Consider the following 22,397-nt stretch of genomic DNA (forward strand, 5'->3'; position numbering starts at 1 on the left):
TGTGAATGGACATATAACTTCATCAAAATTCAAGACCAAGGACAACGCTGTGGCCATGGAGGACTAAACCTATCAGCATACCTGAGGTTTAGCAGGAGCCCATGAGAGTACGAGTAGCTGAATGACCAAGGGCAGCTGGCGAGGCACTGGCATGGGCGTGATGGTGCCTGGGCAGAGCTGTCCCACACATGAGTCTCTGTCCCCAGCACTGGTGTGTTGAGGGCAATGTAGGCCACAGTGGGGATGTTGGGGAGTCTGCTCACAAGCTGCTCAGGGCTCCTCCCACACCCCAGGGCTCAGTTTTGCGCAGAGGTGTCTGAGGTGCCCACCCTGTTGGTTTACACCTCAATCATGGACTGCCAAGTGCTTCCTCTGAGGCAGTCTGAAAACTGGTAAACTTTTTAAAACATGTTTTTCCCCTTTTCTTAAGGTTCTAATGACCAAATTGTAAAAATAATTGAAACAAAATCAAACTCTTAGAACAAAACCCACATTTTTATCAGATCTACTTTTATTTCAGAAGGAAGTTTGTATTATAGTATTTACTTTTGTTTATATACAGGTTCTTCACATTTGTGTTTAAAATGCACAGACCTCCCTTAATTCTCTTGTTCCGGCTTAAATTAGCTGTTATTTTACAATACAAAAAATACCAAAAAATTGCAGTCCTAAATGTATGTATAACATCCACAATCCCCAGCAATGAAATAGTTTACAATACTTACTCCATATTTACATGAGTGCAATAGATGCTAAATTATACATATTAACAAACTAAACTTGAATCCAAACCAAAAACCCCCGAAACAAAACCGTAAATAACTATAAAACATTTCCAGAGCCAAAATTAGTTCAACAAAACAGGCTTCACTAGTGTTTAGAATGTTTTGTGCACAAATTCAGTTATTGAAAGTCGATTCCATTATTGCCTTTAAAAGAGAAGGTGCCAGTTTTCCTCTGCACTCCCAAATCGTCTCCCTGCAGGCGAGGGTGTTTATGAATTTGGACAACTCAGGGGAAATGTCTCTTGGTGGGCTTCGCTATTTACAAACCATCACGGTGATTTTTATGGTTTGAGCCATTTGGTAAATTTGGTAAACATTTCAGGCTGAGAGCCGGTACATGGCCTGAGGCCAGACCCTCTGCCTTCCTGGGTCTATCCTCAGGTGGCCAATTCTCACAGAAACCACGAGGAAAGTTCTCCTGGGATGACAGGTTTGAGGAGCTGGATTCTGTTGTAATTCTGAAGAGCAGCTTTTCCATCTCAGTCACTGCTCTAGTGTTAGCTTAGGTTGTTAGTAAGTAGTGAATATTTGTTGAATGAATGGATGAATGAACGAAATGTAAGGATCAAAGGTGTTAATGAAAAGGATACCACCACCCAAGGAAGTGAATCACTCCCATCCCATCTCTAAATATACTCTATTAAATTGAAGGAGCAAGATTTGCACTGAAAGATAAAATGTATTTTTCTACAGATAGTGCTCTGGTCTTTCCATTTGCCCCAGATTTCCCGGTGCATCTCCAATCTTGCACATCAGGCCTTTTGCTAACAGTCTCTGTCCAGGGCTGCTTTTCTTCCAGGTTAGCTCAGGGAGTATGTGGTTGCCTTCTCTGCACACCTCCTCCCACACTTAGAGGTGATCCTCACAGGGAAGCACAGACCTCTCCCCAAACAGTGTAGGAAGGGGGCAGGAGGTGGACAGGAGGCCAGGGTGAGGTTCTCCATGGGGAAACAGGAGCTATTTATCAACAAAGCAGCCACGCCCAATCCCACTCCCAGTTTTCAGTATAGTAAACTATGGTCCTAGGAAATGGTCATTAATAACTTAGACAAAACCACAACAAAATGCAGCCCGGAAAAGCCCTTTTTGGAAAATCTGACTAGATCTACAGGTATAGTCTTGGAGTCTAAAGACTAAGAGGAGCATTTCTCAGGACAAGATTGGTCTTCCCTGGGCACCCACTGCTCCGAGAAGCTGACAGGAGAGTTACAATGCACTCCCAGAGCCAATGACAGGGGCAGAGACATCCCGGCTGCCTTCGAGTCTCTTCACACACTGCCCGCATTTTCATATGTGCACTGACAGATGATTCCTACTTTAGAAGCTATCCAATCAGTCCCAGATGCATTTGAACACTTGGGCACAATGGGGATGCCTTTCGTGGCTTTGTTATCGTATCAGGGCATAACGAGAGGACTTCTCTGAACCTGGATATCCAATATATGGCACAAAAACATATTAGGTCAAACTCAGACATCATTATGTTTAATAAAAATACATTAAGATATTTTTCTGTTTTATGTACACTCCAAATGTCTGAACATTCAGACACTACTGTATAGTTATGTACAAGTGCAATATCGATGTTTTCATAACTATTTTAATTTATATACAGGCTCTGAAGTTCCACATGACTTCCTCTTGATAACTGACTCTAAGCTGAGTGCCTCCTTCTCCTGCCACCCCCTTCCTCTGGCCCAAGCCTGAAGGAAGCTGTTTGCTACTGGCTGCAAAGGAGAAGCAGGTGGATTCAGTTGTTTCTCCACTGTTGGAGCAGAATTAAACTTCACTTGCTCTTTCCTTCCTTTTAAAAAATAAACATTATCTTTTAGAAAAAAGAAAATAACCAGGTGGCTATGGGACATGGTGCTTATTCTTTCAAGGCATGGGACTACCATGGGGAGGAGGCTTCTTTGCCAAGGAAACACCAGTCCTTTGAACAAACAAGGACTTCCCTTGTGGGAGGGTCCTCTCCAGTGGCCTTTTGGTAATCACAGGGGTGAAGGACCAGTCCCCAGCAGGCTCTCTGCGGGTACTGTGATCTGGGGCAGGGACATGGGGAGCTTGTAAGAGGAGGGGTCTTTTCTAGAACCATCTGCTCTTTAACAATAATGTGAAAAAGCAGCATTTTGAGAGGCAAGTCTCAAAGTAGAGGTGTTTTGTGCATCAGTGTTTTATGGTTCAACATCCTTGAAAACATCCTTCCAGGCAATTCTTCATGGGAGTGGGGTTAATGTTGGGGAAGAGGTCATACTCCCTCTCTAGGCACTGCACATAAAGGTGAAATGCCACAGTTTTTGCTCTTTTGAGTATTGATTTCTCCGAATTCACAAACTTGAGCATTGTTGTCTAAAGGTCTACGCCCCCAGGGTAATGCCATAGAACACTGGGTTTTGAAGCAGAAGAGAGATCTTGGGAGGCTGCTGCATAATGCCAGAATACAGAGCACCATGGACGGGGACAACACACCATCCAGGCAGTGCCCTGGGGAGAAGAGCAGGGACTGGCCTGCTCCACTTCAATTTGGTCACTACTTCAATTTGGTCACTTTTCATTTGGCATAGTTTTCTCCCCTTGTCCATTTTTCCCATGTGCTTTTCATCCTTATCGTTCACTGCCCTCCCCACAGCTACCCGTTGGGTCTGGGAGGGAGCATGGGAGGCCTAAGCCCCTCCTAGGGAGGAGGAGAAAGAGGGCAAACAGCTTCAGGTTCTCCTCCAGGCTTTGGGCAGGTTCTGCCCGACAACAGGAGACCGACCCTCTCCTGGCACTCCACCTGAGCCTGAGAATGAAGAATGACCCACCAGCTCAAGCAGACTACAGGAACAAAGAGTTGCCCTTTGATTAAGGGGTCCCAAGTGCTGTCATGCTCTTTTCGGCTCAAGGGAGACATGTAACATGAGTGAGCCCCTCCCTCTGTGATGCCTTGGCAGGAGCACCCAGAAGGGCTGAAGCAAACATCTGGCCTAGAGTGACCTGGGGCAAGGAGGCACGTGGGAACATGCCTTATTTAGTGTCCTTTTTGACAACAAAAACAGGAGCTTTGACAGTTAGGTCATTTCTGTTTTCCTCTCAATCCCTGCTGCTACGTTAAATGTTTCTCGGGGTGAGAAAACTGTTTTCTGGCGGCAAATTAGGTTTTAGAAAAAGAGCAGATTGCCAATGATAGCTATTTAAGTTTTATAAGAATGTAGGAATGCAATTATGTAAAAACTTATGCTTACTAACTTTCCAATTGCTAGATCTATTTAAAGTCTAGGCACTTAGTGTGTGTGTGTGTGTGTGTGTGTGTGTGTGTGTGTGTGTGTGTGTGTGTGTGTGTGTGTGTGTGTGTGAGAGAGACAAAGACAGAGACAGAGAGAGATAAAGAGGAAGTGAAGGAGAGAGAGGGAGGGAATGAAAGAGGAGAGAGAGAGAGAACTTCAAATGGATTCAGACTAAATTAATCAAGTTGCTACAGAAAACTACCCATTATATCAGTTGGCATTCCAAGTAACACTGCTGACCTTGACATTTAAAATAGCCTCTTCTATCTTATGATTCAAAAGAGATGGACCATTATTAATTCTCAACTAGAAAAAAAGTTACTCCCTGAAAGAGAGATATTTGCCTAAATTGTGCAAGAATAAATAGCACATCTTTTAAAAAAGATAGCAGGCTTCAGATGAAAACAAGTTAATTCATCTGACTAGTTTTTAAAAGACCATGTTCAAGAATGACTGATGACAAATGTCTACTTGTAAACACTACATCTTTGTTTTTTGCACTGTTGAGACAGTCCCAAGAACAGTTTTCCACACGTGAACCTGAGTGTCATTCCTAGCTCTCTCACTCGCTCTACACCGGCCTCCTCCGTCAACAACTGGATCATCCCTGGACCTGTAACTAAATCAATTATTTCCTATATGAAAGTAAAAGGTTAGATGCTGGAGCACAGTTGGGAGAAACTGTCAAAGAAAGCTTGTGAACATGCGGATGAGGTGGATGTTTCGAGAGTTTCCAGTCTTCTGCCCTGCACAGTGTCTCCCTGCCTGCTCCCTCTTTGCAGACGGCTCTGGCACGCCACTCCTTGCTCACAGGGAGTCCTGGCCCCAGCATCAGATGCAGGTCCCAGGCTGTGCAGGGGGCTGCTGTTTCCGGTTTCTCACTGCTCCTGACTTCTCTTTGTATACTATTGGCATCTGCTGAGAAATGTCCACCAGGGCGCTGGCCACTGCGAGACCTTGGGAGAACCCACAGAGGGAACACATGTTAAGGGGCAGCTTGCTTTTATTAAAAAATAATTTTAAAAATTTCTTCTTACATTCACATGGTGCAATAAATAAATAAAGTACATACATGGGAAAAATCTTACCTCTAACCTGTGTCTCCCTCCATACTCCCCACTTCCATCAGAGTAACTTCTTTAGTTTGTATATATTCTTTCAGGGTTTATTTGTATAAATACAAATACATATTCTCCTCCTCCCCCATTTTTACACAAAAGGAGTACCTTACTTTTCAGCAGATCTACCAAGCAAAGTGCCCTGCCTCGTGGTGGGAGCATCTAAATAAGATTGCAGACATGCTTTAAGCACTAAGTTTCTCCTGTCTTTTCCTCCAAGAAAAAGCTTCACTCTTTATGATGAAATTCAGATTCATTCCACACTGCCCAGATAGCACTAGTTATTTTGATATCTACACCATGATAAGGGTTAGGATAGACTCTGGGGCCAGACTTTGGAATAAGCAAGGTTCTTTAACTTCCCTGTGCCTCAGTTTCCTCTTCTGTAAATGGGGAACAGCACAGTGCTTGTGTGAGAAGTCAATGAGTGAACTGATGTAAAGTCTTAGAATGGTACCTGGCTTATCACCCCACCACTTCCGCTACCACCTTTGCTTTGGGGACTGGTGGGTCCATTCTCCTTTTTGTATTGGTAATTGATTAACTTGATGTTCATTAGGGAAGGCACAGTCCTGGGGGAACTGGATTCCTATGCATGGGAAAAGGCCGGACAGGCTCAGAGCCCTGCTGAGGCCCCCAGGAGCCATCTTAGAGGAGCTTCTTACTCCACCTCACTGAGCCTATAAAATGGGGGAGGGGGGTAGCTTTTAAGTGCCAGGTTTAGTACCTGGCATGGAGTGGGGAATCCACACCAGTGACCACTGTAATAGCAAAGACAGAGCCAGGTGCTTCGGGAGTCCAGAGAAGGGCACCATTTAAAACGGGGGGTAGATCCTAGTCACAGCAATCAGATGAGAAAAGGAAAGAAAAGGCATCCAAATTGGAAGGGAAGAAGTCAAACTGTTACTATTTGCACATGCCATGATACTATATATAGAAAACCCTAAAGTCTCCACCAAAAAACTATTAGAACTAATAAATGAATTCAGTAAAGTTGCAGGAGACAAGATTAATACACAGAAATCTGTTGCTTTTCTATACACTAATAATGAACTGTCAGAAAGAGAAAGCAAGAAAATAATTCCATTTAAAATCACATCAAAAAGATGGGCTTCCCTGGTGGCGCAGTGGTTGAGAGTCCGCTTGCTGATGCAGGGGACACGGGTTCGTGCCCCGGTCTGGGAAGATCCCACATGCCGTGGAGAGGCTGGGCCCGTGAGCCATGCCTGCTGAGCCTGCGCATCCGGAGCCTGTGCTCCTCAACGGGAGAGGCCCGCGTATCGCAAAAAAAAAAAAAAAAAAAGAATAAAATACCTAGGAATAAACTTAACCAAAGAGGTAAAAGGGGCTTCCCTGGTGGTGCAGTGGTTAAGAATCTGCCTGCCAATGCAGGGGACATAGATTCGAGCCCTGGTCTGGGAAGATCCCACATGCCGTGGAGCAACTAAGCCCATGCGCCACAACTACTGAGTCTGTACTCTAGAGCCCGTGAGCCACAACTACTGAGCTCACACGCCACAACTACTGAAGCCTGTGTGCCTAGAGCCCATGCTCTGCAACAAGAGAAGACACCGCAATGAGAAGCCCACGCATTGTAATGAAGAGTAGCTCCCGCTCGCTGCAACTAGAGAAAGCCTGCGCGCAGCAACGAAGACCCAATACAGCCAAAAATAAATAAAAATTAAAAAAAAATTTAAAAAGAGGTGAAAGACTTATAATCTGATTAACTACAAAACATTTATGAAGGAATTTGAAAATGATACAAAGAAATGGAAAGATATCCTGTGTTCTTGAATTGGAAGAACATTGTTAAAATGTCCATACTACCCAAAGCATTCTACAGAGTTAAGGCAATCCCTATCAAAATAACCATGACATTTCCCACAGAACTAGAACAAATAATACTAAAATTTATATGGAACCACAAAAGACCCTGAATCGCCAAAGCAATCTCGAGAAAAAAGAATGAAGCTGGAGATATCACGCTCCGTGACTTCAGACTATACTAAAAAGCTACTACAGTAATCAAAACGTCATGGTTTTCCCACAAATACAGACACACAGATCAGTGGAACAGAATAGAGAGACATGAAATAAACTCATGCACTTATGGTCAATTAATCTATGACAAAGGAGGCAAGAATATACAATGGAGAAAAGTCTCTTCAATAAGTGGTTCTGGGAAAACTGGACAGCTACATGCAAAAGAATGAGATTAGAACATTTCCTCACACCATATACATAAAGACCTAAACCTAAGACCTGAAACCATAAAAATCCCAGAAGAGAACATAGGCAGAACACTCTTTGACATAAATCATAGCAAATATTCTTTTGGATCTGTCTCTTAAGGCAAAAGAAATAAAAGCAAAAATAAACAAATGTGACCTAACCAAACAAAATGAAAAGACAACCTACTGAATGGGAGAAAATATTCATTTCCAAATATTTGGAAATGATATGACCAATAAGGGGTTAATATATAATATATAAATAGCTCATAAATTGAATATCAAAAAACCAAACAACCCTATTAAAAAATAGAAGACCTGAATAGACATTTTCCCAAAGAAGACATACAGGCACCATACAGATGGCCAACAGGCACATGAAAAGTTGCTGAACATCACTAATCATAAGGAAAATGCAAATCAAAACTACAAGGAGGTTATCATCTCACACCTGTCAGAATGGCTATCATCAAAAAGACCACGAATAACAAATGTCAGTGAGGATGTGGAGAAAGGGGAACCCTTGTATACTGTTGGTGGGAATGTAAATTGGTGAAGCCACTGTGGAAAACAGTATGAAGGTTCCTCAAAAAAATAAAAGTAGAACTACCATATTCCACTCCTGAGTATACTTCCAAAGAAAACAAAAATACTGATTTAAAAAGATACATGCACCCACAATGTTCATAGCAACATTCACAGCATCATTTATAATAGCCAAGATATAGAAGCAACCTAAGTGTCCATTAACAGATGAATGGATAATGAAGATTTTTTTACACACACACACACACACACACACACACACACACACACACACACTGGAATACTACTCAATCATAAAAAATAATGACATTCTGCCATTTGCAACAATATGAATGAACCTAGAGATTATTACGCTTAGTGAATAAGTCAGACAGAGAAAGATAAATACTCCATGTTATCACTTATACGTGGAATCTGAAAAAAGAGAACAAACGAATGTATATAATGAAACAGACTCACAGATATAGAGAACAAAGTGTTGGTTACCAGTGGTGAAAGGGAAGGCAGGAGGGGCAAGACAGGGGTATGGGATTAAGAGATACAAATTACTATGTATAAAATAAATAAGCAACAAGGATATATTGTATAGCACAGGGAAATATAACCATCATTTATTTATTTATTTAAAGAATGATTTTAACTGCAGGCGAATGGCTGGATGGAGGTGTGGGAGGGGGTTGGGGCTGTGATTTTAGAGGTCAAGGGTAGAAGCAGCAGACTACAGGGGAGAGATGGCAGCTGAGGTTAGATGAGAGACGTGGTAGAGTAAATGAAACAACGTGGAAGAATGAGACTCCAGATGTAGGACCAGCAGAACTCGCCCGTGAATTATACATAGAGAGGTGAGGACTGCCTAGGATGACTCTTGAGTTTCTGGCTTGAGCAACTGGCTGAATAATGAATTCCTTTACTGAGATGGAGATCAAAGGACCAACTGGTTAGAAGGAGGGCAAGCTCCATTTTGGACATTTTAGGCTTGATAAGACCTTGAGGTATCCAAGTGGACATTTCAAGTAGGCAATCGAATAATTGGGTGTGAAGCTTGGCAAGGAGGACAAGAATTGGAGATATTAACCTGGGAAAGACAGTGATTACTTTATTTTTGGGAATAATAAGCTCACAATGAAAAAGAAAAAAGCCCAGCGTTTAGCAGGAGAAACCTTAAGGTGTAGAGACTGGAAAGGAGATTAGCCATTATTTTGTAATAACTTTAAAGGCAGTACCATCTATTAAAAATATTGAATCACTATGTTGTGCACCTGAACCTAATATAGTACTGTAAATCAACTATACTTCAATAAAAATGAATGAATGAATGAATGAAATGGGGGATACAGAAGGGGTGGCAGGGATGGCCCCACCCTTGGGGTAGCTCTCAAGTAGTGAGCAGGTCTTCGTCAGGAGTCCAGGGGGTTGGGGCACATCAGGCAAAGTCTGGCGCAGGAAAGGCCACAGTGTTGCAAGCCTGTCACCACTCCCCTCCCAGCCCCAGCCAGTACCTTGCCCTCAGGGAGCACCAGTCAATGTCTGCTGAGCTGGGCAGGAGATACTGCTCCAGAGTGTCAGGTTAATGGGTCATTCTGCCCTCAACATGGACAAGGCCAAGTTAGGGGCTGAACTCACAGGAATCCCTAGATGAGGGCAAATCAAGCCATTCGCTTATGAAATGAAGACAATAAATCCTGACCTGGCCATGCCTAATGTCCTCCCTCATAAGAACACCACGGACCCAGACCTTCTGAAAGCTGAGTCGAGTGGAGGCCTGCAGAATCATCTCAACTGAAAGTTGTCTAAAACATGTCTGAGGCATCCCTCCAAAGTACTCCATGATTAATCAAAATACTTCCAAAACTATATTCCATATTTCCTTCATGTTCAACAGTAAAAGAATGTTTATCTAAATTATGATTCAAGTATTTCATGGAGTAGTGTAAAAGATGGATAAAACACTATATAGTAAGTTGTAAAAATGTTTATGATAGTTACATGAAAAAAGAAGAATAAAAATTAGTTATACAATCATTGCAACTAAATTGCTGATAAGGGCTGGAAAGGAAACAGAACGGTGAAAATTGGTGGGTGTTGGATGGTAGAATTGTGAATAAATTTTCAAAAACTTCCTTTAGGATCTTATAATTGTTGTTTGTGCCTTATACTTAGAGTGAAAAAGAAAAAGAAATACATAAATACAGAAAAAGAAATAGTGTTAGAAATACCAATTTGAGAGCCACTAGCTTGAGGGAGCTAGCTGGAAGCCATGAGAGTAAGTAAGATGATTGAGGAAGAGCATATGGAGTGAGGAGGGAGAAAGCCTACATTTAGAGGCAGAGCAAGGATAAAGATAGTAAAGGAGCAACACAGACGCGGGGGACTGGAAACACTGGCGGCAAAGAAGGTTTGGCCAGAAGCATCAATACCACTGGCAGGCTGAGAAGGCTGGGGCAGTGAGGAGATCCAGATTTTTCCCAGGAAGGAATGGTGACCTCAGGAAAGATAGGTTAGGAATACAGTGGCAATGGGATCATCTCTCCAAATCCTCACAACGACAGGAGGCAGGGCCTACAGGTATACCCCACTTTACTGTGCCTCACAGATACTGTGTTGTCATTGTTGTTTAACAAATTGAAGGTTTATGGCAACCCTGCATTGTCAGATAATAGTTAGCATTTTTAGCAATAAAGCATTTTTAAATTAAGGATGTACCTTGTCTTTTTAGACATAATGCTATTGCACCATAACAGGCTACAGTATAATGTAGACATAACTTATATGCACTGGGAAACCAAAAAATTCATGTGACTCGCTTTATTGTGATATTTGCTTTATTGACGTTTTCTGGAACCAAACCTGCAATATCTCCGAGGTCTGCCTGAATGCAATATCGCTTTTATAACCAAGTTCTCTACAAAAGGGAAGGAGCCTTCACACATCTAAAACATAAACCTCATTTGTCAATGACCCTCATCTACTCACCCGACTGCCCAGGAGGAGGGATTCCACCGAGGCCTCGAGGGAGCCTCACAAACACAGAGAGGACAGCAGCTTTGTTGCCAAAACATGGCTCCAGGGCAATGGGCTTGGGAACAGTCTGGTGGAAAAAAACAAAGAATTACCTAAAGCAGTGTTTCTGAAGAAACACCTTCACCAGCCTTTAGATGTGATTTTTTTTTTCTTTGCGGTATGCGGGCCTCTCACTGCTGTGGCCTCTCCTGTTGCGGAGCACAGGCTCCGGACGCGCAGGCTCAGCAGCCGTGGCTCACAGGCCCAGCCGCTCCGCGGCATGTGGGATCCTCCCGGACCGGGGCACGAACCCGTGTCCCCTGCATCAGCAGGCGGACTCTCAACCACTGCGCCACCAGGGAAGCCCTAGATGTGATTTTTAAAGATGCCCCTATATTAGTTTCTATTGCTATGAAACAAATCACAAACTTCGGTGCTTAAAGCAGCACCTATTTATTATCTGAATTTTGTAGGTCAGAAGTCCAGGCAAGAGCTCTGTAGGGCTCTCTGCTTAGGGATATAGGTCCTATTCTTGTCTTCTATGAGTTCTGGAAAAATTCTCAGCTCTATCTCACAAAAGTCTCAAGGGTCTCAGCTCTTGTCTTCAGAAGGTGGAAGTCAAGTTATCAGCTGCATTCCACTTTTACCAGGAGGCACTGGGGAAGAACCTGCTTCAAAACTCATTAAAGTTGGCAGAATCCAGTTCCTTCCATCTCTAGGTCTAAGGTCCCCATTTCCTTGCTAGCGATCAGCCAGGGGCCACTCTTCTCTTGGAGGCCACTCACATTCCCCCCTACCTGGTCCCTCCAGCTTGAAACCACTAATGGTGCTCAAGTTCTTGTCATGCTTCCTCTTCTGCCACCAGCCAGAGAAAGCTCTCCTTATATCTTAATATCAACTACCCTCAGACTTTAATTACTTCTGCAAAATCTCTTCATAGCAGAACCTGGAGTAGTGTTTGATTGAATATCCATAAGACAGGAATCTTGGGAGCCATCTTTAGAATTGTGCCATCAATTTCTTCAAATTGAAGAAAATCATTTCCAGAACCACTGTGACTACAGCACAGGGAAATGAATAGATGAGTGAAATGGCAGAAGTGGGGAAACCAGTTATGAAGCAACTGCAAAAACCTAGGTGGAAGAGGATAATGGCCTAGATCAAGGTGATAGGTAACAGTGGTGGAGGTGGTGCACAGTGGTCAGGAAATATTTTTGAAGATAAAGTCAAAAAGATTTGCTGATGGACTGGCTATCCAACGAGGATGAGAGCAAGGACGAGTCAAGGACAATTTTGGCCTGAGCAACTAGGATGATGAGTTGGGGAAGTTATGCCAGAGGAGCAGGTGTGGGGAACAGTATTTAGAACTCAGTTTTGAACATGTTAAATTTGTTAAGATGCTTATTAAGACATCCAAGTGGGAACACTGAGCAAGCAATTTGATATATGAGTTGGATACTCACAGGAGAGGTTTGAGTGGAGAGGTTTAAATATCATGGTGTTTAAATACATGATGGATAAGATCACTGCTATGGTCTGAATATTTGTGTACTCCCAAAATTCATATGCTAAATTTTTTTGGGGGGCTGCGCTGGGTCTTCGTTGCTGTGCGTGGGCTTTCTCTAGTTGCAACGAACCGGGGCTACTCTTCATTGTGGTGCGTGGGCTTCTCATTATGGTGGCTTCTCTTGTTGTGGAGAATGGGCTCTAGGCGCAGGGGCTTCAGTAGTTGCAGCATGTGGGCTCAGTAGTTGCGGCACGCAGGCCCGAAAGCAGGCGGGTTTCAGTAGTTGCAGTACGTGGGCTCCACAGTTGTGGTGCATGGGCTTAGCTGCTCCGCAGTATGTGGGACCTTCCCAGGCCAGGGATCAAACCTGTGTCCCCTGTACTGGCAGGTGGATTCTTAACCACTGAGCCACCAGGGAAGTCCCATATGTTAAATTATAATACCCAATGTGATAATATTTGGAAGTAGGGCCTTTGGGAGATGATTAGGTCATGAGGGCACAGCCCTCATGAATGGCATTAGTGCCCTTAGAAAAGAGACCCTGAGAGCTCCCTCACCCCTCCTACAACGTAAAATTACAGCTAGAGGGAATTCCCTGGTGGTCCAGTGGTTAGGACTCTGCACTTTCACTGTCAAGGGCCCAGGTTCAATCCCTGATCGGGGAACTAAGATCCCATGGTGCAAGCTGCATGGTGTGGCCAAAAAAAAAAAAAAAAAGATTACAGCTAGAAGTCACTATCTATGAACCAGAAAGCAAGCCTTCCCCAGACACCTAATCTGCCAGCACCTTGATCTTGGGTTTCCCAGCCTCCAGAACTGTGAGAAATTAATTTCCATTACTTATAAGCCACCCAGTCTCTGATACTTTTTATAGCAGCCTGAACAGACTAAGACAATCACCAATGGTGTAGGTGTAAAAGATGTGAGAAGAGGCGCAAAGACTGAGCCTGAGATGGCTACGACTGTTAAAAGATGTTGGGAGATGAAGAGGGTTGAACGAAGAATACAGAGCACAGAACAGCCAGAAGGTGTGTGGTGTCCTGACAGGAAAGTCAAGACAGCATTTTAAAGAGCAGCTGGCTGTGCCGTATGTGTGACACGGGGTGTCACTCAGGCTTGTCTATTCTTCTCAATCCCACAAATTATCACTATTTTATCAGGACAACGTTTGCTTAGATTTAGGCACATGTTTACCATCTGATTTACTCACTATTTCCTCTTATTCCACCCTCCTGGGGTAATTTCCCTCCTCTCTAGCACATCCGTTAGACATTTCTTTTATACACACCTGTTGGTGGCAAGTGCTCGGTATTTCCCATAATCTGAGGATATCTTTATTTTATCCTTGTTCTTGGAAGGTAGTTACTGGGTACACTAACCTAGGTTGGCAGTTCTTCTCTTTCAATACTTTGAAGACATTCTTCTTCTCTCTTGTAGCTCCTGAGAAGTCAGTCAGCTGTCACTCTGTCATTCCTTTGTAGGTGATCTGTCTTTTTTTCCCCAGTTATTTTTTAATGTGGTAAAATGCACATAACAAAATTTACTATCTTAACCATTTTTAGGTATATAGTTCAGTGGTATTAAGTACATTTATATTGTTGTGCAACCATCACCACCATCCATCTCCAAAACTCCTTCATCTTGGAAAACTGAAACTCTATACCCATTAAACGGCAACTCCCCATTCCTTCCTCTCCCAAGACCCTGGCAACTACCATTCTATTTTCTGTCTCTATGAAGTTGACTACTCAAGGTACCTTATATAAGTGAAATCATACAGTGTTTGTCTTTTTGTGACTGGCTTTCACTTAGCATAATGTCTTCAAGGTTCACCTATGTTCATCTATGTAGCATTGGTCAGACTTTCTTTCCTTTTTAAGGCTGAGTAATATTCCATTGTATATATATACCACATTCTGTTTATCCATTCATACCTCAATGGACACATAGGTTGGTTCCAACTTCTAGCTACTGTGAATAAAGCTGCTATGCACACGGTGTGCAAATATATCTTCAAGACCCTGCTTTCAATTCTTTTGGATATATACCCAGAAATAGAATTGCTAGATCATATAATAAATAATTCTATTTTTATTTTTATTTTATTTGGTACACGGGCCTCTCACTGTTGTGGACTTTCCCATTGCAGAGCACAGGCTCTGGACGCGCAGGCTGAGCGGCCACGGCTCACGGGCCCAGCCGCTCCGCGGCATGTGGGATCCTCCTGGACTGGGGCACGAACCTGTGTCCCCTGCATCTGCAGGCGGACTCTCAACCACTGCGCCACCAGGGAAGCCATATTTTTATTTTTTTGAGGAAGAGAAATACTGTTTTCCACAGCAGCTGCATCATTTTCATTCCCACTAACAGTACACAAGGGTTCCAATTTCTCCACGTTGTAGTGATCTTTTTTTGTTCTGGCTAATTTTAAGACATTCTCTTTGTCTTTGGAGTTCTACAGTTTCACTATGATAACCCCAACTGTAGTTTTCTTTCACCCCTGCCTTCCCTCTGCTTTCTTTCCTTACTCCTGCTTACAATATGTTTTGCTAGAATCTGTATAATCATGTCTTCCATCAGTTCTGGAAAATTCTCAGCTCTTTGAATATTGCCTCTCCTCCATTCATTTGTTCTGGGACTGTGATAATATATATGTTAAGTTTTCTCATTCTATCCTCCATATTCTCATTATGTCATATTTTCCATCTCCTTGTCTCTGTTCTGCAGCCTGTGTAGTTTCTTCAGAGTCATCTTCCAGCTCAAAAGCTCTCTCCTTACTTGTGTCTGATGTGCTGTTTAACATGTAAACTGAATTATTTAAAAAATTTCAACTACTGTATTTTCCATTTCTAACAGTTCCATTTGGTTCTTTTTCAGGTGTGATTGGCCATTCTTGACTCTCATGGCTTCCTTATCTTTATGATTCTATCTTTCGTTTCTTTAAACATTTCATACAGAGCTATATTATATTCATTAGGTGCCACTTCTGTTGCTTCTGCTGACTCTTATTCATGGCTTTTCTCTTTTGTCCTTGGTGATCACTGATTCCTTGGTCTTGATCTATGGGAGTCCTACATGGCTGAATTGGGTATGTTTTCCCTCAGACAGGATTTGCATCTACTTCAGCTGTGAGATGTGGGGTGTTACCAGTCTAGAACCACTTTAGACCACGCATGGCTCTGGTTTTGGTTCATGGTTTGTTCTTTTTTGGAGGAGGGAAAGGAGAGTGGTCCCTGGAAATCTCACATACTTCCTGTAAGCTCAGTAATGCTTTAATAAGTATGTTAGGACATACAGGTTTTTTATATATATATATATATATATATATATATATATATATATATATATATATATATAAAAAATATATACACATACATATACATATGTATATATGTGTGTGTATACATATCTCCACGAACATATAGCTGTTTCCCAAGAGTATCTGAAATATTTCATCATTTTGTTAAAAGAGAAAGTCTTATCATTTTCTTCATCATGGTGGGGGGATCAGAATTATTTATTCTGACTACAGAATTCATAGTCAATCATGGTTTTTCCCCTTTTAAAAAATCCCCCAAAATACTTATAAGGAACAATGGTTCAATTTAGCTATTTTCAAGTATTACGCCACAGAAAACTTACAAGAATATCAGACAAGTTATTTACATTTTAAAATTCCCTGAATATGAGACTGCTTAACAACATGAATCAAAGATTAGAAAATGAAAGCAAAAGAATACCTGACACTTTCAGTGTGTGGACTTACTGTTAAGAAGAAAGAGGGAGGATAACATAGGAGGCAACAGAATGAGGCTCTTGCTCTCTCTGGTTCCCCAGACTTAGAAGCATGAGTTTTGATAAGTTAAGTCACAGGGACTTTTGAAATACAATCTCACCTTTATACTTCCCCCAATAAGATCAGGAGGCTCTTCATCTGTTTCCAAGGCAACATTTACAGAGGCAAAGGGACGACTGGCCATCTGCTGCATCTCTCGAAGAAGTTGCTGATAAGTAATACAGCAATCATTAATGCAAAGAGTACTGAGGGGATTTTATTAGAGAATACTACATATTAAAAATACCTCATCCTCCCTGATTCAAACAAATCAAGTCCAAAATGATATTTTTGAGACAGCTGGGGAAAACTGGACATGGACCAGGTATTAACATTTTAATTTTGTTGGCTGTGATGACAGTATTGTTATATTAAAGAAAAAGTCCTTATCTGTTAGAGATACATACTAATGTACTGATGGATATAATGCTATGATGCCTGCTTATTAAACACATAAAATAAATTATCCTATCTCCTTACATTTTTATTACTAGATTAAAGCCAGGCTTTCTTTTTTCCTGCTGAAACTTGAACCAAGTATTTACACAGCAACAAAAACTATCCTTTGTTATACAGTAGATAGGAACTGAAAGAGCTCTTTATTCAGAGAGGTGGTATAAGCTAAACACAAAAAACCATGAAGTTTTGCAGAGCAGAGGGACAACTAGGGGCTCTGGATTTAGGGAGGCTTGGATATGAATATCTGCTTCAACACTCTCCAGCTGTGTGACTTTTAAAAAGGTGTTTAAAGTCTCTGGGTTTCAGTTCCCTCCTCTCTGAAATGGGTTTTTAATCCCATAAAAGTATCAGTAGGATTAAATGAGATGCTTTAACTAGCACAGTGCCTAGTACGTGGTGTGTTGTCAATCATATATCATTAGGGATATCAGAAATCTGGACATGTCACTGAAGCTCTGAGGTCATGCTGTGGAAGACAATGAGGCCCTACTTCGACCACTTCCTTGGAACTATTGTAGGAGACAGAATCTTGGGCTGGATAGATCATGGCTCTGTTTTAGAAGGGCATTTTTATATTAAACATTGTGTTAACATGTCAATAATCACATTCCTACATCTCACAAAGCTATTGGTCCATTTACTCAACAAATACATATAACAACAACCCTCCTCTGGGTTCTCTGCTATTCTAAGTGTGGAGTCACAGTGAGACAGTTCCCAGTCTAGTTCCTTTATGACAAGGAGATAATGTGAGTAAAGGCACTTAAAATAGGGCCTGGTATGTAGCAATGACTTAAGCAGTATTAGCTGCTATTATTTTTGTTATAAAAAATATCACATCACTTTTCTACAGTTCTGAGAGGGATAAATCATGAATGATATTTTAGAAAAGATAAAATATATTTTGAATGGTCAGGTTCACAGTAACAGAGAAATTTTAAGTCACAAAGGTAAAAGCTTAGTTTATTGGTTGATCAACTGTGTAATAAGCATACTTTTTTTGGGGAAAACCTCTTCTCTGCAAGATGTTCATCTTATTTTCTTTCATGTACACTGCAAATATTTTCCAGTTGGTTGTTTGTCTTCTATGTTATTCATTTGTTTATTTTTATATACTTTAGTAATTTTATGCAGGTAAATCTATATGATGTTTTAATCATCTTATATGAAAATAATAATTTTATTCCCTTTCCGAAAGTGACAAAACTTCTTATTTCTATTTCTCTTAGTGCAGAGTCTAGAATACCCAGAACAAAAGTAAGTGACTATGGGGACTACTTTGTGATTAGAAACATGGTCTGTGAAGATAGAAGTCCTAAATTTAAAGCCCAGTTTGGTGTCTTTATTGTAACTGTGTGGTGATGGGTAAGTTACTTTGCCTCTCTGAGCCTCAGTTCCTCTATCTGTGAAAAAGGACTAGTGTCACTATTTTATAGGGTTGTTGTGAGGATTAAATTAGTTAATCTATATAAAACCTCTTACAACAGTGCCTGCAATTTAGAAATGCTCAAATGTCAGTTCTTAATATGACTAACTTGTCTGGATTTTATTGGATACAAACTCTAGTATTTTTTTATCATGGGTGATGTTGGTTATCTGGTTATTCTTCAGAGTGTTGAGGAGGTATTATTTTTGAGTTTACTAAGAGTTTTGTTTTTAAACTAGGAATGAGTGTTAATATCAATAAATGACTAAATGATTACTTGGCCACTACCGAAAATTTAGGTTTTATTTTTTTACCTACTGATATAACATATCCTAGTAGGTTTTCTGGTGTGAAATGATCCCTTTTCTACACTGGTAAACTAGACTGCTGCACGTACAGTCATTATACAACTGGTCTTCACTTTTTGGTGTTACATTTCTCAGGTTTTGGTTTCAAGGTTTCGAAGCATAAAATGTATCAGGATTCTTTTACACTTCCCATCTTTTCCTTTACCCTGGAACCGTTTATATATTTTGGAAATAATTAATTCTCATAAGCACCCAAGAAGAAATAGACTATTATTATCTCCATAAACTCATCTCAAATTGAAACTCCTTGGGTCTAATACCCTTTGTGGAGAGAGTAATATCTTGACAAGTTTTTGATTCCTTCCTTGGTACTAGTTTATATGGCTTCTCACTTTTTTATTACACATTTGGATAACATATTTTTTCAGAATACTGTGCTATTTGTTGAGATTTTAAAATATCTTAGTAATAGAACTATTAAAAAGAAAAAAACCTCTGAATAAGTTATCCACTGAATTTTTAAAATCATAATAAAGCGGGTGTAACGCTACCTCTATGATAACATCACCTTTACATGGGTCAGAAAAGGTGTCACGGCCCCCAGGAAGAGGCTCATATCCTGAAGCCTATCTTAACCCCATTACAGACACTAATGTTCTATGAACAGTGCTGCATGCTTGTGAATTTTGATTTTAGATATTTCTGTTCTCCTCTAAATCTTGTCTATAGATCAAGTTTTATATAGAAAACCAAAGAGCACAAAGTCTAGATCTTAGTGCACTTCTATTTAGCAACAATGCAATAGACATGATGACTAAAAGGCAGAGTAAATACACAAGTGAAAGTTGCAATAAGCAGTTTTTGTGTTGTAATTTTTCATCAAGTTTATTTGATTTGCCAATTATAAATATTTTCTGGACTTATTAATATTACTTTCGGAATGGAGCTCTGGAAATAAATCAACACTCATTAATAAATAGAACTCAAGCAAATACTTAATTAGACACACATTTATCTTTCCTTGAATAATGAGAAACTTTTGATATTTTACTCTCATCCTCATGAAAGGCTCCTGTAAAGGCTGTGCTACTAAGCCTTCAGATCTCCAGCCTGAGCTAAGGAACCAGCTTCTGGTAGGAAGGATAAAAAAACTGACTTCACCTGTAAGTCAATATGATTCTTAGTTTCCTTTTAGAAAGTTAAAACCATGTGGTGCAGAATGAACTATAGCTTACATAGCACTGACTGAAGTCTACTGACCATACATTACTCTCTCTATAGATATATCCATCAATTATCACTAAATAGCAAAACTGACTTGCTTAAGGGAAATACGAAGGAAAAAGTTCTTACAGGGATTCATTAATCTTTAACCACTGAGGCTTACCTCTCTACGTCTGGAAGCCCAACAACTTTGTTTGATCTTCCAAACCACAGCAGCCACCAGGAGCAAAGAGAGGAAACAACTGTGAGAAAGGAAAGGAAAGTACTGAGTTATTATCCCAACCCCCAGAATCAGCACACTGTCATCTACACCCCATGTCAGGCAGGGAAACAATTCCCCAAATACCAACTCCAAGCTCCTTTCTGATGAGTCATCACAACCATGTCCTGGTTCACAGGAAACAAAGTGTGAGAAGACTTTGATAAGCTGGGCTTCCCGACCCAACTAGACAATACTGTCTCCACAAGGTACTCTGAGAGGAGAGCCTTGATTTCCTGCCGGCCTTTATCAGAATGGTCCATCATGGCTTATCCCAAATAATAAAAACAATTCTATGATAATTATGACAAGTAACAAGCATGCTACTTAATCAAATTAGCAAAAATCTACTGATAAAGTCTAAAAAAGTGAGAAAAGTTAACTATCAAAGTAACAACCAGCTTTTCATAAGGAACAATAAATTTATATGTAGTAATATATATTCAAAGTAAATACCTATTTTTTAAATAAAATAAAACAACTAAATTCAAGCCAACAACTTTCTTAAAAGTATTAGGAGAAGACGAAGTCCCAGTGGTCTTATAACTGCAAATGATTTCAATGTTCTCTCAAGATTCAATGCCTCTTAAACCAGGCACCGAATGGTTTGAAAAGCTACTGTGACAGCAAAGAGAATGACTGACTTCTGATTAAAAGGACTAATGAGCCTAACAAATAAACCTCTTAGTAACCGCTAAATAATTTTAAAATTGGCATTTTCACTCATTAACTTGTAAAAGGGGCTTGTTACAGAGTACTGTTCCAGGGTGTTACAAGCAGACACAAGGCTTTCCGCCCCTGTAGTTGGGTACTCTCTTGCTGAGCTCTGTGTTTGCAGGATGGGGTTGGCTTTACGAGAGGCAGCTTCAATGCACAGATCGCTGAAGACAGGCCTCCACAGCTGGCTGGTGACAGGTCCTCTAAGGTGCTAGGAGGACTGAGCTTCTGCCCTTTCAGAAACAGAAATTAAGCCTCCCTCAGCCCACCACTTCCCTAAGAGGCACAGAGTGCAGACCCCTCCACTGGGTCCCCTGACAAAAGAGAAGCTCCCCAGGTTATCACTCAGTGGAGAGTCTTCAGTTCCTATCTTGCTGGTCCTCCCGGCTGTCCTGACACTGATGATCCTTCCTCCTTTCTGACAGTTTCTATTTTTCTTTTTATCAGTACTTTATTGAGGCAGGTCCTGTTCTAGGCTCATGGAATACACCAGTGAACAGAACAAAAGACCACTTTTCCCATGGAGTTTACATTTCAGCAGATGGAGGTAAACAGTAAACAAAATAAGTGAGTAAATTATAGAGCATGTCAGAAGGGAGTAAATACTACACAGATAAAAAGATGTTAAGGGTAAAGAGGTTCAGGAGTGACAGTGGCACTCTAAAGCAGAATGGTCAGAGTGGGTGGGCCTTAATTCTTGAGAAGGTGACATCTGAGCTAAGACATAGAGGATGTGTGGGAGGTGGCTTGTGAAGGTCTGCAGAAATGCACCTGGGCAACCAGGGTCAGCCAGTGCAAAGCCTGAGGCAAGGATGTGCCTGGGATTTCTTGAGGCACCTCAGGAGGCCAGTGTTACTGGAGTGGGGGAGGGAAGTTAGGCCAGGGATAAAGACACAGAGGTAAGAAGAGGGCAGATCACGAGGGCCCGAAAGGCATTATAATGGTGTTGGATTTTACTGAGTGAGATGAGCCAGTGCAGGTTTTTGAGCAGAGAAGTGTCATGATTTAATTTATGCTAAGGAGACCATTAAGGTAGCAACGCAGAAATAGAAAGAACAGGAGTCTAGGTGAGAAATGAGGGTGGCTCAAACCAGGATGGTGGTAGCAGGGGTGTGAAAAGCACTTTGGAATCTGGACATGACTTGAAGGTCAAGGCAATAAATAGGATTTCCTGATGGGCTGGATGTAGGGTATAAAAGAGAGAAGTCAGGGTCTGAGGAACTTGCCATCAAACCTGGACAGGGAAGACTCTGAGGGGAGCAGGTGCGAGACAGCAGAGAGTTTAGTTTTAGACATGTTGAGTTCTGAGACATCTACCTGAAAGCTACTGGGGGCTGGTTACCAGGTCTGGGCTGGAGACAGCATTTGAGAGTCATCAGCATATACATGGTATTTGAAGTAATGAATCTGGATGAGGTCATCAAGGGGATGAATACAAATAGAGAAGAGTGTCTTAGGGGCACCCCAACACTGAGAAGTCGGGGAGAATAGGAAGAAGCAGTAAGGGAGTCTGAGAAGAGTAACCTTCTTTAGTCTTTCATGGTTTCCATGCATAATCCTGCTTTTTCCCCCCCATCAGCTTGCTTTCTGGTACTTTTATTCTAATAGATAGATAAACACATGGTGGCAGCAAATCCACATGGAAGAACATGAAACACATGAGTTGGTCAGGATGCTGCTGATGCAGCTGAATACAGGGCTGGCCTCAGAGGCAAG

At 41.3% G+C, this 22,397-nt stretch overlaps 1 protein-coding gene across 2 annotated transcripts in view; it reads right to left on the reverse strand.

Moving 5' to 3' along the window:
* Positions 1 to 491: 491 nt before the first annotated feature.
* ATRN (attractin) overlaps positions 492 to 22,397 on the reverse strand; it is a 175,929-nt gene continuing 154,023 nt past the window's right edge. Inside the window, exons 26-29 of one of the 2 annotated variants that reach the window (XM_067707613.1) lie at positions 19,869 to 19,947; positions 16,350 to 16,457; positions 10,916 to 11,034; positions 492 to 5,007 (exon numbers count right to left, since the gene is read on the reverse strand). In XM_067707613.1, coding sequence (XP_067563714.1) covers positions 4,680 to 5,007; positions 10,916 to 11,034; positions 16,350 to 16,457; positions 19,869 to 19,947 — 634 coding nt within the window. In that variant the 3' untranslated portion in view covers positions 492 to 4,679. The remainder of the gene's footprint in view (positions 5,008 to 10,915; positions 11,035 to 16,349; positions 16,458 to 19,868; positions 19,948 to 22,397) is intronic. The other variant, XM_067707611.1, reaches the window with a different exon arrangement.

The sequence above is a fragment of the Pseudorca crassidens genome, chromosome 15 (assembly GCF_039906515.1).
Source record: "Pseudorca crassidens isolate mPseCra1 chromosome 15, mPseCra1.hap1, whole genome shotgun sequence".
In the NCBI taxonomy this organism is placed as follows: Eukaryota; Metazoa; Chordata; class Mammalia; order Artiodactyla; family Delphinidae; genus Pseudorca; species Pseudorca crassidens.